Below are 14,263 nucleotides of genomic sequence, written 5' to 3' on the forward strand. Positions count from 1 at the left end.
ACATAACCCCCTGTTGTCCCGAAGCCCCGGCAGGTCCAAAGGAGATGCGGCTCCAGTCAGCTGCGCGGGACGCCAAATCCTCAGGCAGAACGCACTGAGTTCCCGCCACAGCTGGGGGAGGCGGGCTCTGGGCCCTGCCAGCCAATGGGAAAGTGCGGACAGCTGCCCTCACAGCCAGCCGAGGCCCCGCCCCAACAGCGTCTCTGCTCAAGCCTTTAAAATGGAAATTCAAACTGAAATAGAGCCAAATATCCATAACTTCTCCAAATACTTAAGATGTGAAGGAAAAGCCCAGCTGGGCTAACAAGCTAAGTCACAAATCTAAGTGTAGCAAGTGTCAGATTACTGATCTGAGCTCTGCTGGGCTAACTCGTAAATCTAAATTAATAAGTGCCGGTTTGCTGATTCCCTGTTCATATTTTGCTAGCCAGCTGGATTTTCAAAGAGACATATCTGGCCTTGAAATGTTGGTTTGCTGCCTCACTGCCTCTACTTTCGTGATAATGATGTTGCTAAAGCTATTGCGTGCCTATTGGCCGAATACCCCAAGCTGGTACTTAACCCTATAAAACCTCACGTGCACGTCTTGGAGGTGCTCAAGGCTTAGGAGCAGAAGCCCCTCTGAGCCCGCCGGCGTAATAAATCTGAGTACTCCAACCCTCCGAGTGGTGCTTGTTTCTTGGCTGGCCTGTCATTTCCGTAACAAAGAAACAATCAGTTGGAAGCCATATGGAATGAAGTGAATGGGGACACAAACTTTAAACCTTACTGACTTGTTTACTGAGCTTTCATGGTAACCTGCTGTCAGCTGAGGGTGGCTGGAGAGGGGTTCGAGGAGGTGAGCTGCCCAACTGGAAGAAGGCATAATGTGCCGAGGAGCCAACATGGAGAAAAGCAGCACTTTATTGCAGTACAAGCATGTGGCGCGCACGGCGGGCAGGTGGCGCTCATGTGTACGCACTTGTCCTTTTATAATGCTAGTGACGCATGTGTAATGTTCATAATGCTGACTCACACTACTGGTGCATGCCTACATTTACCTCTTACCAGGTGCAAGTGATGCAGGAAAATGTGGGGCGTGAGAAGGGCCATGTGCCAAGCTTCGGTCGAGCCCCTGGGATGTGCCCCTCCAAGCATGGGTCCTTGGCACTCAGGAAAGTATTCAAGAGCGAGCCACAGTTGAGTGAAGGTAGATTTATTCAGAGAGATACATTGAAAGGCAAGAGAAAGAGGTGTGGGGATTGGGTGTTCAGATTAAAAGTAGGTACACACTCCAAAGACAGAATGCAGGCCATCTCCAAAGAGGGAGAGAGAGGGGTGGCCACAAGGCACCATGTTGCTGGTTTCTACAGGCTTGGTGGCTTCATATGCTAATAAGTGGAAGGACCCGTCTAAGTAGCCTGGGGAAGGGGCTGGGATTCCCAGGAAGTTGGCCATTTCCCACTCTTTGACCTTTTGCGGCCAGCCTTGGGACTGTCATGGTGCCTGTGGGCGTGTTATTCACCATGTTAATATATTACAGTGAGCATATAATGAAGCTCAAGATCTACAAGAAGTTAAATCTCTCATCATCCTGAACCTCAAGGCCTCTTGGGTGTTGAATCTTCCACCATTTTGATGTTAATTGCTGTGGCATTCCTGGAGTGGCTGTGCCCTGCCCCTCTTCCTGTCTAAAGAGCTATTGTGAACTCTGGCCTGGACCCCTAGGCCTACTCACTTAAGGCCGCCAACACCTGTCAGAAATGACTTCCTCCTTCCCCCAGGCCTTGCTTTTGTTTTTAGCTGAAGGTCATATTTAAGGTGATGCTTTGGGCCATTTCAGGGAGGGGGTCAGTGTTCCTGGGTGTCTCCCCTGTGTACAGGAGGTATGCATGTTATTAAACTTGTTTGTTTTTCTCCCTGTAATCTGTCTTATTAGGGGCTCAGAGGTCTCATCCAAGAACCTAGAAGGGGAGAGGGAAAACTGGTTTTCCTCCCACACACACACACACAATGGAATTCTCCTCAGCAATAGACATTAAACCATCAAGCCACGGAAAGACACAGGTAAGTCTCACTTGTATGTTACTAAGTGAAAGAACCCAGTCTGAGGGGGCTGCACACAGTAGGACCCCATTGATGACAATTATGGAAAAGGCAAGACTACATACATGAGCAGATCATGGGGTGGGGTAGGGGGTTGAAGTGTTCCATGTGATACTTTAGGATGGACACCTGTCACTATATGTATGTCTACACCCACACATTTGTACAGCCCAAAGGTCAATCATAATCTATTCAAACTTAGTTGTTTAGGATGTAGCAGTGTAGCAGGATGGAATACACAGTGTGAAACATAATCTATTAAATGTATTAGAAATGGGTGGAAAAAACAGCTGATGATGGGGCAAAAGGTGTGGACCTAAGTTAACTTTGGAAATGAACAGACTTCTTCAAGAATGGACCATTGTTAAACTGTGCACTTTCTATTATAAAGTGCTTTCCGGGGTGTAGTAGTTAACAATTCTGAAACCACTGTGCATGTAACCTGCCACAGAGAATTTGGTTGATAAAGGGCAGGTGGTGGGAGCCAGGCTTCTGGCTGTGGGAATGGGAAGTCACAGACAAGCAAAAGGAGAGCCTTGGCCCTCATACTCCTGGATCTGAGCTTCCTGGATGGATGGTGTGGGGAATGGACTGGGAGGGGGAAGGCACAGCTCTTTACCCTGGGAAAGCCCTACTGATGTAGGAACCTCACACCCCTTCCTTCTCCCCATACCTGCTGGAAACATTCACACCTCCAAAATCAGCCAATGTAGCCTTTAAGATATTCTCACCCTCAGGCAGATAAAGGAGTGTGAGTGTCTTGCCCTACCCACAAGCTGTCCCAGAATCCAAGTCCTAGAGGGTGGAGCCAGGACGGGGCACCTGGGCCTCTGAGCAGCAGGTGACAGCAAGGAAGAGACCAGTCCTGAGGGTCGTGGTCTCCTGAAGTCTGTGAGCCCAGTGCCCTGATGGGGTTCATTCCCTGTGGGGACATGGGCATGGCCTGCAGTGGTTCTGTTTTCCACCTGACCCCTTGGATGAAGCCAGGGCAGAACTGGGCTCAGGGGTCCCCTGGCAGTGTTGCAAACTCTGACAGAGTGGTTTTACAGAGGAACAGGAGAGTGAAGCTGAGCACCTGACAGCCAGTCCTCTGGCTCTGAGCTGCTTCTATCAGGACCACAGTACCCTGCATGGAGTCTGCTGTAACTCACCTGCCCCCACCTGGGCTCTCTCCTTCCTCCCTGAACCTGTACCCCAGGTCAGGCGCATCTCTCCAAACCCTGCATCCCCCTCTCACCTTAGGGCTAACAGGCCCCTCACAAATCTGTGACCCTGCTGCTCCCAGCGACTGTCAGCTCCTCCTCTGGAGTCTATGGCCAGTCCCCACAATAATGCCTCCCATACAGCATACACTGGAGCATTACTTAGAAATGGAAAAAAATGAGCCACATATGCAAAGACATGGCTGAATCTTATATGTGTAATGCTGAGTGTGCCAATCAAAATAACAATGATGATAATAATAATAAAATAATAATAATAATAATAATATTGCAGGAGACTGCACATGGGAAAACTGCAAATATGGGGTCTTCAGAATTTTATTCAGGGGACACAGATTGATGTAACCCTTAGAGAGTGTTCCAGACAAGAGAAAGAGTCAGGGGCTTAGAAAGACAAAAAGCCAAGAGTTAGTTCGTTGAAAGTTTCATGGTAATAATTGTGATTGACTCTGATGTGAGTCAGAAAGTATTTGTCCTTAAGGAATTATAAGTTATTTTATAATAAGGGTCTGATAAGTAGACAGAGAGTCAAAAGTTACCCTAGGGTAGGGTTTCAACAAGCAGATAGACTGTCATGAATTATTTTAGGGTGAGGGTACATGGCCGGTCAGAGAGACCCGAGACAGAGTGGGGTATTGGGAAAATCCTTCAGGTGACGTCAGAGAGGTTTGTCAACAAGAACTGTCACCAGTCGGAGGGCAGTGGTGGTTAAATAGTAGAAAGGCCAGGACGTTTCAGAGGCCCCAGTATAACGCCATCAGTGTGTTGGACATCCAATCAGAATCAGCCTGAGGAGGCCCAAATTAACCCAGTGTCACCTGTTCTCGGACTCACTAACCGAGTATTGATTCAATTATATTATTTGTGTCCTCTCAGCTTGACTTCCATGACAGCCTGGAGTCATTATTCTGTACACATCTTGTATAGTTTCACATAGTAAAGATGAAGTGATTGCTTTTTAATGACCCTCTTCCAAAAGTTTCCTACAGGCATTGAATTTACAACAGAAGCCAATGGGAGGGGACTCCCCCCAACTCCCAATCTCATCCTCAGCTTCTGGTTTGGACTCATCCTAACTGGTAACTTCTCTTGACTTCTGACTTCCTTCTTGAGGTCATTCCAGTTAGGACAAAGATGATGTAGGAGTGCATTTGAGACGTAGTCGTGGGACTCTGGAATGACATGTCTTTGGTTTAGAAGGTGTGTGTGTGTGTGTGTGTGTGTGTGTGTGTGTGTGTGTGCGTGTGTGTGTGTGTGTGCAAGAAAGAAAGAGAGAGAAAATCTGCTGTATCTTGGAGTGAGGCTGGGGTAGACCCCTTTCCTTGGGAAAAGATGAAAAGAAGAAAGAGAACAGCTCTTTCTGTCAGCTTTTTTTTCATTCACAGCTTGGACCAGCACTGTCCAACAGTAGTTTTCAGCACTCTATATTATTGCATTTAAATACTTTCAGTAGCCACATTTTAAAAAGTAGAAACAGACAAGAGACATCATTTTCATTGTCCATTACAGCCAAGGATGTTATTTACTTTCTGAACACAATCAATGTAAAAATGACTAATGACATAGTTTATATTCCCTTTCTGGTATTGAGCTCCCAAAATCCATCTTGTGCTTCTCACTTACAGCACAATCCTACTTTGTAAGGGGAATAGTATCCAACATACCTACTCCATATTTAGATTTTTGTAAGGTTCACAGCTGTAAAATGTGATTCACATGTCTCAATTGTTCCAAATGTACTTAACCATTTTCCACTTAAAGATCCTGTCAGATGAATAATGAAAAAATCCATGTTTGGCCTAGTAACAAAGTGGTGATTGTGCCCTTACCAGGTGGGAACCCCCAAAGAATGGTGAAGTCTGACGGAAGGGTGGGGAGGTCTAAGGAGTCTGGAGGTGAGACAACAGAGACACACGATCAAATGACCTTTCTCAGTGGTTCACAACTCAGGAGTAGAAGGATGGTGACTGAGAGCCCCAGGAACATGAGGTGACAGGTTTCTGTGGAGTTTGGAGAGATGTGAAGGTATTTAAATGCTGATGGAAAGATTCAATAGAAAAGGAGAGATTGAAAATACCGAGGTTTTGTGTCAGGATCATGAATTTACTAAGAAGGATGAAGGGATGAGGACCAGATCACCACTGGAGGAGAACAGAAGTGTGTCAATATAATCAGATGAAATTTGGGAACAATGGAATCTTAGAGATATTTGCAGATCTGGCAACTACCGGGGTAAAATTTCCACCTAGTAGTTAGCAACTTCTCTGTGAGATATCCGACAAGTTAAGGGACATAGGATGTCTGTGAAGGAAAAAGGAAATTGGAGAACACCTGAAACAGACTTTGGAAAAAATTCAGAAAGTAAATATGCCAGCACATACAAAGAAAATTAAACTTCCAGGCATTGTGGATGCTTTCCAGTAGATGCAGATGATTTTGGATTTCCCATGGTAGCAAAATATCATGTTGTGTGCAGTTCATGAGACCAGCGGTAGCTATGGCATGGCAGATAAGTGCCACCCTCCAGGCTTGAAGTTTTACAAGGCAGATGTGATGAGCAGTAAGGAATTTTGAGTTATTCCAAGAGAATTATTGAGATCATAGTGCATGGAATCCAGGATTGACAGGAGTAGGAGGAGAGAAATTCAGATGAGGAAATGGTGATCAGGCATTACTTCCAATCTTGAGGAACAGGTATCTACAGTATGAGTATTTGGGGGAAAAAAAAATCAGAGATCAGAAATTAGTTGTGAGTTAATATGTTTTCTGAATTATTTATTTAGAACACGGCCACTTGGGTTGATGTAAGCATCAGGGGTATGGGGTGAGCCGCTAAAGAGGGTTAATGTCACCATAGACAAGTGGTCTACAGTGGCCGCCGTGGTTAAAGGAGCTGTGAACATCACGTGTCAGCGGGTTAACGAGGTGAACAGTCACATGACATGGAAGAATGGAGGCATTTGGGTTTTAGAGAAAGACTGATGAGCATGTGACACAAGAGACTACCCAGACCTGTGCAGTTGAGAGTGACAAGGACAAAAAGAGAAAATGATTGTACTTATAGAGAAGGGGGTGTCACAAGCTGGTGGAGCCGAAGTGATCTGGAGTGGTCCTGAGTTTTGACCTTAAGCTTCCTGTTCTTCATCCACATCTGCTTGCTGATGTCCCAAGAGGCAGGTCACACCTAACCCCCAAGGGACAGAGGGAGGGTGAAAGTACAAAAGGACTGAGATAATGGTCCAAGGAGGAGGATTTCATTCCTCACGTGGCTCCAGTTTCCCAATTTATTTTTGTAGGGTACGAGGAAAAGAAGCATGATGGCGAAGACTTCGCAGAGGAAGCATCGTGACTGGGGAAAACAGTTCCAACCAAAGCCAGGTTTAAACATCTCCATCCCTTTGAGGATGTCCACTTACATATTCAGGAGACCAGTTACTAGAATCACATCCCATCCCGGCAATGAGGTCAGATGCTGCCACAAGGAGGAAACCCTGGACACCCCCCAGCAGCTGTGCTGGCAGAGGAGACTGCAAGGACTCCAGGCGCGCAGCAGCACAGGAGAACCACTGAGTCCTCTGGATCTTGCCAAAGCCTTGCAAAAACTTGTACCAAGATGCGCTGGTGAATCTCTGCCAGGGGTGCACACAGGCGGTCCCAACCCCAGCCCCGGGCCCACCCCTGCCCGGTCTTCAGATTTGTCAGAGATGACTCCAGGAGCTGGTCTGGGCATCCTGCAGCTCCTCTGCAAACAGTCTCTGGTCACTGAGGAGGAGATCAGTGATCAGGAAAGTAAAGTGAAGACAGCAAGAGAGAGACTGGCAATAGCACTGACTGCAGACAGACTGGCGAGTGAGGCAGAGAGAACTGAGGGGCCAAGAAGGATGTCCTGACAAACACCATGACAAGGAGAGACGATGGTGCCAATGAAATTCCGCACGGCACTTTATTGCTGTCTCTTTGCAGCGTTCTTGCTTTGAGTTTGTGAAACTTTAAGATATACTAATAAAAAAAATTTAAACTACAACTATACTTTAAAAGAGAATAAAAAGGTATACTAATACTTTCCTTTATTGTAAACTCATTTGTGTAACATGGGGCTTTCTGGGGTAAGAAATTGAGTTTCAGAGAGGAGAGAAAGACATCTTCCCTCTATGTTGTTGTTTCATTTCTGTTCAATTAGTATGTTATTTATCTGTGTTTTAAAGTTAACAGTTACCAAAGTCATGGGATTGTTCAGGTTTTTGCCCTCACAGTCACAGAGTACAAGCTACCTAGTCAGAATGGATTATTCTTTTGAGGTGATATTCCCCAATAGATCCCAAAACATTTCATTGGGTTTCAACGGATTTTATATCTATGTTCTCAAATAAGATACCTATTTCTGTTTTTTTCTGGGGTTTGTTGCATGTAATGAAAGGCCAGACTTTCCCTTTTTTCCTAGATCTGTATGTGTTTGAAGTTTGATTCATGAAAATCGACATGCCACTGGGGGGAACCATGCTACCAAGAGAGACTGTTTGCAGCATCACTAATCTAACAAGAAGCCTGAGCTTGATTGTATCTATTTGTCTATTTGCCTGGTCACGTGGGTTGTACTAGTCAGATTCTCTTCAACATTACTTACTTTTGCCTGATGGATTTGTCAGTTTCTTGGAGAGATGTGTTAAAAAAAAAAAAAAAAAAAGAGTATCTATATATCTTCCCTAAACCGAGTTATATTAAAATGGAATCTTCTTGGGGAGGGAGGGCATAGCTCAAGTGGCAGAGTGCACGCTTAGTGTGCACGAAGTCCTGGGTTCAATCCCCAGAACTTCTATTTTAAAAAAAAACTAATAATGAATAAATAAATAGACCTAATGACCTCACCCCCCCCAAAAAAAATTTTAAAATACATGACAATAAAAAATAAAATAAAATTGAATCTTCTCTACCATGTGGTAATCATCCAGAACTTTAGTTAGAATGTCTTTTACCATTTGCAGCAACATGGATGCTCCTGGAATGTCTTTCTAAGTGAAGTAAGCCAGAAAGAGAAAGAAAAATACCATATGAGATCGCTCATATATGGAAACTAAAAGAAAAAAAATCACAAAGCATAAATACAGAACAGAGATAGACTCATACACATAGAATAGAAACTTGTGGTTGCCAAGGGGGCAGAGGGTGGAGGGTGGGAAGGGACAGACTGAGATTTCAAAAATGTAGAATAGATAAACAAGATTATACTGTACAGCACAGGGAATTATATACAAGATCTTATGGTGGCTCACGGAGGAAAAAAATGTGACAATGAAAATATATATGTTCATGTATAACTGAAAAATTGTGCTCTACACTGGAATTTGATACAACATTGTAAAATGATTATAAATAAATAAAAAATGTTTTTAAAAAAAAGAATGTATTTTAACATCTTGTTTTAAAACCAATAATTATTTAGCCACACTGATTTTTTTTCTTTTCCTCATGACTCCTTTTATGTTTTGGGGGTTTCACATTGCTTCTTCATGACGTTCATTCTTTACTGGTTCACTTCACGTGGGCCAGGAGCAGAGACAGCCTTTCAGAACTCCCAAGATGTGGAGATTGAAGGAACGTTCACAGGCAGACCAAAACCCCAGAAATGTGGGAGTCTTTATCTTAATTTTTAATTTTTTTTAGGTTTTACTTCCATTTTGTTTTTATTTTTACTTCCAGGTTTATTGAGGTATAATTGGCAAACAGCACTGTGTAAGTTTAAGGTTTGCAGCACAACGATTTGACTTATGAAGTGATGACCACAGTCAGTTTAGTGAACATCTGTCATCTCACCTAGATGCAACATTAAAGAAACAGGAAAAAACACTGTCCTTGTGTTGAGAACTCAGGATCTACTCTCTTAACAACTTTCACACCTACCGTGCAGTATGTTAATCCTCTTTACCATGTCGCACACCCCTAGTACTTATTTATCTGAGAACCAGAAGTTTGTATCTTTTGACCGCCTTCATCCAATTCCCCTTCCTCCCATTCCTGAATGTAGCAACCACAAACTGATCTCTTCTTCAATGAGTTTCTGTGTTTGCTTGTTTGTTTCTCAAGTATAATCAACCTGTGAAACTATGTTAGTTCCTGGTACACAACATACTGCTTCAGTATTTCTATGCATTTCAAAATAATCACCATGGTAAGTCTAGCAGTCATCTGTCACCATACAAAATACAAAGTTACTGACTATATTCACCATACTGTACATTTCATACCAGTGTATGACTCATGTATTTTTTATTCTGAAATTTTAATCTCTCTCACCTATGTCTCTCCTCCCTCCACCCTTTCTCCTCTGGAGAGTTTCTCCTCTGCTATCCATGACTCTGTTTCTGTTTTGTTATGTTTGTTCATTTGCTTTGTTTTTTAGATTCCACACATAAGTGAAATCATACAGTATTTGCCTTTCTCTGATTTATTTCCTTCATAATAATACCCTCTAGGTCCAAACATGCAAACATGTTTTTGCAAATGGCAAGATTTTATTCTTTTTTATGGCTGAGTAGTACTGCATTATATATATATATAATACATGTATATTATATACAATATTCCATATATATATATACACACACACATATATATATAATGCAAATAAAAGCACACATGAATTCAGGTGCATGCATACAGCTTAACAGCCGTGTGTTACTAAGTTGTTCTTCCAGAAGAACAGCATAAATATCCTTGAGCCGAAAACAGAACTTTTCAGGTGTTACTGAAATTCAGCAGAGAATTAAACTTGAGGGCTCACTTCATCACACTAGCAATATTCTAACCTGTATTGGCAAAAGATATACTTTTAATTTTTAAAAGAACAATACAATCAAGACAAACTGAGATACAGATATAGATACAGATCTAGAGCTCACATCTGCCTTATCCATTCATCTACTGACTGGACTGACTGGCATTTACATTGCTTCCATATCCTGGCAGTCACAAGCAATGTTGCCATGAATATAGGGGTGCATATATCTTCTCAAAGTAGCTAAATGCTTAGGAGTGGAGTTGCTGGATTGGATGGTAGTTCTAGCACTAATTTTTTGAGGACTCTCCATAATGTTTTCCATACTGGCTGCACCAATTTACATCGCCACCAACCAAGTGTTAGAGTTCCCATGTCTCCACATCCGTACCAACACAATTTATTTGCTATCTTTCTGAGGACAGCCATTCTGACAGGTGTGAGGTGATAACTTCACTGTGGCTTTGATTTGCACTTTCCTGATGATGAGTGATGGTGAGCATCTTGTCACATTCCTGCGGGCCGTCTGTATGTCCTCTTTGTGAAAAATGTAAGGTCCTGCATATTTGTTAATTGGGTTTTTTTCTTTTTAAGTCAAGCTGCATGAGTTATTTTGGGGGTTTTTTTTTGCATAAGTTCTTTATATATGTTGGATACTAACCCCTTGTTGGACACACCATTCACAAATACATTATCCCATTTAGTAGGTGGCCTTTTCATTTTGTTGATCATTTCTTTCACTGTGCAAACATTTTTTAGTTTGATGTGGTCCCAGTTGTTTATTTTTATTCTCATTTCCCTTGCCTGAGGAGGCAGTGCCAAAAAGAGAAAATTCCTAAAACCAGTGTCAAAGAGCATACTGCCTATGTCTTCTAGAAATTTTATGGTCTCAGGTCTTACATTAAAGTCTTTATTTAATCCATCTTGAATCTACTTTTGTATATAGTATAAAAGGAGTCCAATTTGATTCTTTTGTGTGTAGCTGTCTACTTTTCTCAACACCATTTATAGAAGAGGCTGTCTTTTAACCATTGTATATTCTTGCCTCCTTTATTGCAGATTAACTACCCATATAAGTTTGGGTTTATTTCAATGCTGTCTATTCTGTTCCATTGATCTATGTGTCTCTGTTTTTGTGCCAGTACCACATTGTTTTTGACTACTATAGCTTTGTAGTAGAATTTGAAATCGGGAAGATTGATACCTCCTCTTTTTTCTTCTTACTAAGACTGTTTTGGCTGTTTGCAGTCTTTTGTGTTTCCACACACATTTTAGAAGTACTTGTTCTAGGAGGGAGGGTATAGTTCAAGTGGTAGAGGGCATGCTTAGCATGCAGGAGGTCCTGGGTTCAATCCCCAGTACCTCCTCTAAGAATAAATAAATAAACCTAATTACCTCCACCACCAAAAAAATTGCTTGTTTTAGTTCTGTGAAAAAATGTAATTGGTATCTTGATAGGGATTGCATTGAATCTGTAGATTGTTGTACATTTCCCGACCGTGTAGAATTGGCCTTCTGTCGGAAATGCCCTCGGGGCTTTAGCACGCTCCCCCTCTGAAGCAGAACTTCATTCCCTAGGAGTGCCCCTCTGTGGGCTGCATGGGTCCTACTGCTGTGGTGGGGTGACAACTGTAAACATGCTGGTAGGTACGGTTGGCCCCCTGTGTGCACAGTTGAAGTCCCTGCCTTGTGTGAAGGATACTGGTCGTTGGTGGGTGAGGCTGGGTCCTGGCATGCTGGCTGCTTGGCCAGAGGAGGTTTTGGTGCTGGTCTTGGTGCTGGCTCACTGGTGGATGGAGCTTAGTCCCAGCATGTTTGGCTGCAGGCCCAGGGGTCCCAGAACTAGTGTGCTGCTGTTCACGCACAGGACCATGGACTGGAGGCCCCACGGTTGGTGTTGCCCTGCTGGTGGGGAGTCCAGTTCCTGACACGGCTGGCTGTGGGGTCTACTGTGCCCAGGAACTGGTGACGGTCCACTTGTGCATGGGTCCAGATCCCAGAGCAGCTGGCTGAGGGACTCAAGGTGTCCCGGAGCTGGTGCTGGCTGATGTAGGATGGAGCTGTTTCCCACCCACTAGTGGGTAATGTCACACCCCAGGGCTGGTGCCAGCCCACTGATGGGTGGACTGGGTCCTGGGTTCTATGGCTTGGGACCTGAGGATGCTGGTGCCGGTGGGTGGGGCAAGGACCACAGTGGGTGCCAGGGCTGGTGCTCACCTACTGTTGTGCAGGGCCAGGCAAACCTGAGGAGTTCAGGTGTTTTTTTTTCCTAACATATAATTTTTTTGAATATTTCATGATTATGGTCCTATAGCTTTCATTGTGGAAAGTTTTTTTTATAATTGTTGTTTTTGGTTAGTTGTTTTGGCTTTTCAACTATTGATTTGATTCATCTACTAGACATATGCAATTTCTTATCTTGTTTTTTTGTGTGTGTGTGTCAGTTTTGGTACAGTGGTTTTTATAACATGGGTAATTTTGACCTCTGTTGTCTAATTATCAGTTTGAGGATGGAGCCCAGTGTCTGCCGAGGGCAGGAGGGAGGAAAGTGCCCTGGAGACCTTAGTGCGACCTTTTCACCCTGGTCTTGCCTCTGAGACCAACCCTCACATGGGCACCTCCTTGCCAGGCATCCAGGCTCTGCTGGCCTCACGAAAGGCCCCAGAACAAGACCAGGACAGGCCCAGAGCTCTGCATGGTCCTGAGGAGGTGGGAGGGAGCACTTCCCACAGCAGCCCAAGGCCCTCTAACCCCTAACCCTAAAACACGTCCACTAACTGTTCTGACATTTTGTGCAGAATTTGGATGAGGGTGAGTCTGAAGAGAGCTCTTCACCTGGTGATGGGTTGTGTGGATAAGAGTGGGGAAAAAGATGGGTTGTGGAGGCCAGTTATTTACATCAATCACCATTTGGGGGAATGATAAATTCTAAGGTTGACGTGACTCTGGGAGACTGGGGTGCTCACTGTGTGTGTGTTGAGGGGAGAAAGTGGGTGATGTCTGAGATCCCAGAATTGGGGTAAATGAGAGAGTAAAGTGTTCATGAATTATGGGATTGAAGTAAGCAGATTAGGGAAACTAACAAGTTACTAGAAAGTTTGATGAAAAACAGGATGTTTACATAGCTTCAAAGCACCATCTGCTAAAATACTTACACAAAGAATAAAAGAATAACTTTATGGTGGAGAAGCTTGGCTGGCAAAATCCAAACCAGGCGGTTGAGATGAACACCACTGGAGATGAGGTGAGCAATACCATGTGCTGCTGGGAGGAGATGGTGAGGACCCAGCAGCATTTCCAGGATATCCTTTCTAAAAATGTACACCCCAAGTTACAGGGCTAACATCAGACATGGCCACTTGGAGGGGTATTCTACAGAGTAACTGGCTTGTAATCCTCCAGTATCAAGGTCATGGAAGCCCAAGAAAAACTAGGGACTGCTCCAGGCTGAAGGGCACTGAAAGAGGTGTCAAGTAAATGTAGCCCATGTTATGAGGCAGAGTTGGATTCTTTCACAATTCAGGGCATTCTTGGGACAACTAACAACTTTCATGGGGGCTGGCAACTAGGAGGGGGCAAAGCATTGAGGTCCTGATTTTGATGAATTCTACCCTGCAGCTGTGAGGGCAGAGTTCCATATCTGATAGAAACACGTACAAGTCACAAGAACGGTGGGGCACCAGGTAAGTAACTCATTCTTAAATGGTTCAAGGACAGAAATCTTTGTATCCTGTGTTCAACATTTTGTAAGTTTTCGACTGGTTCAAAATAAAGACATGTTTTAAAATGGAAAGACCTGAGTTGGAAGGAACCTAGCCTGGGAGCAGCCGTCCAAATGGAGTGCCCATCACTCCTGAGGGAGGTGGGGTGATGGTGAGGTGGGAAGCCCCATAAAAAATACCGGCAGGACCCCTAGGCAGGGCCACTACTCTCCTGCCAGCACCATCCGGTTCCCTGGCCCAGCGACTATCTCACTTTTTGCCTCTGAAATGGCTTATTTCTAGGAAAGTGGAACTTACCCCTAAAATGCTAAAGGTTCCCTGAGCTCACTCCTGATTGGTCCATTTGTAGTACTTCATTTACATGGTGCTCACTCCTGATTGGTTATTTCTCTCCCTCCTGATTGGTCCATTTCTACAAAGCTTGTTCCTAATTAGTCAACTTTTGTTATACCTTATTTGCA

The 14,263-nt window shown here is 43.9% G+C and overlaps 1 protein-coding gene across 1 annotated transcript; it reads left to right on the forward strand.

The window, feature by feature from the left end:
- Nucleotides 1-6,269: 6,269 nt before the first annotated feature.
- Nucleotides 6,270-8,309, forward strand: LOC102519069 (methyl-CpG-binding domain protein 3-like 1). The gene is given in 2 exon segments (XM_032472168.1): nt 6,270-7,171; nt 7,173-8,309. Coding segments are annotated over 2 exon segments (612 nt in total). The 5' UTR covers nt 6,270-6,622; the 3' UTR covers nt 7,236-8,309.
- The last annotated feature ends 5,954 nt before the right edge of the window (nt 8,310-14,263 follow it).

This window comes from Camelus ferus, chromosome 32, assembly GCF_009834535.1.
Source record: "Camelus ferus isolate YT-003-E chromosome 32, BCGSAC_Cfer_1.0, whole genome shotgun sequence".
Classification (NCBI taxonomy): Eukaryota; Metazoa; Chordata; class Mammalia; order Artiodactyla; family Camelidae; genus Camelus; species Camelus ferus.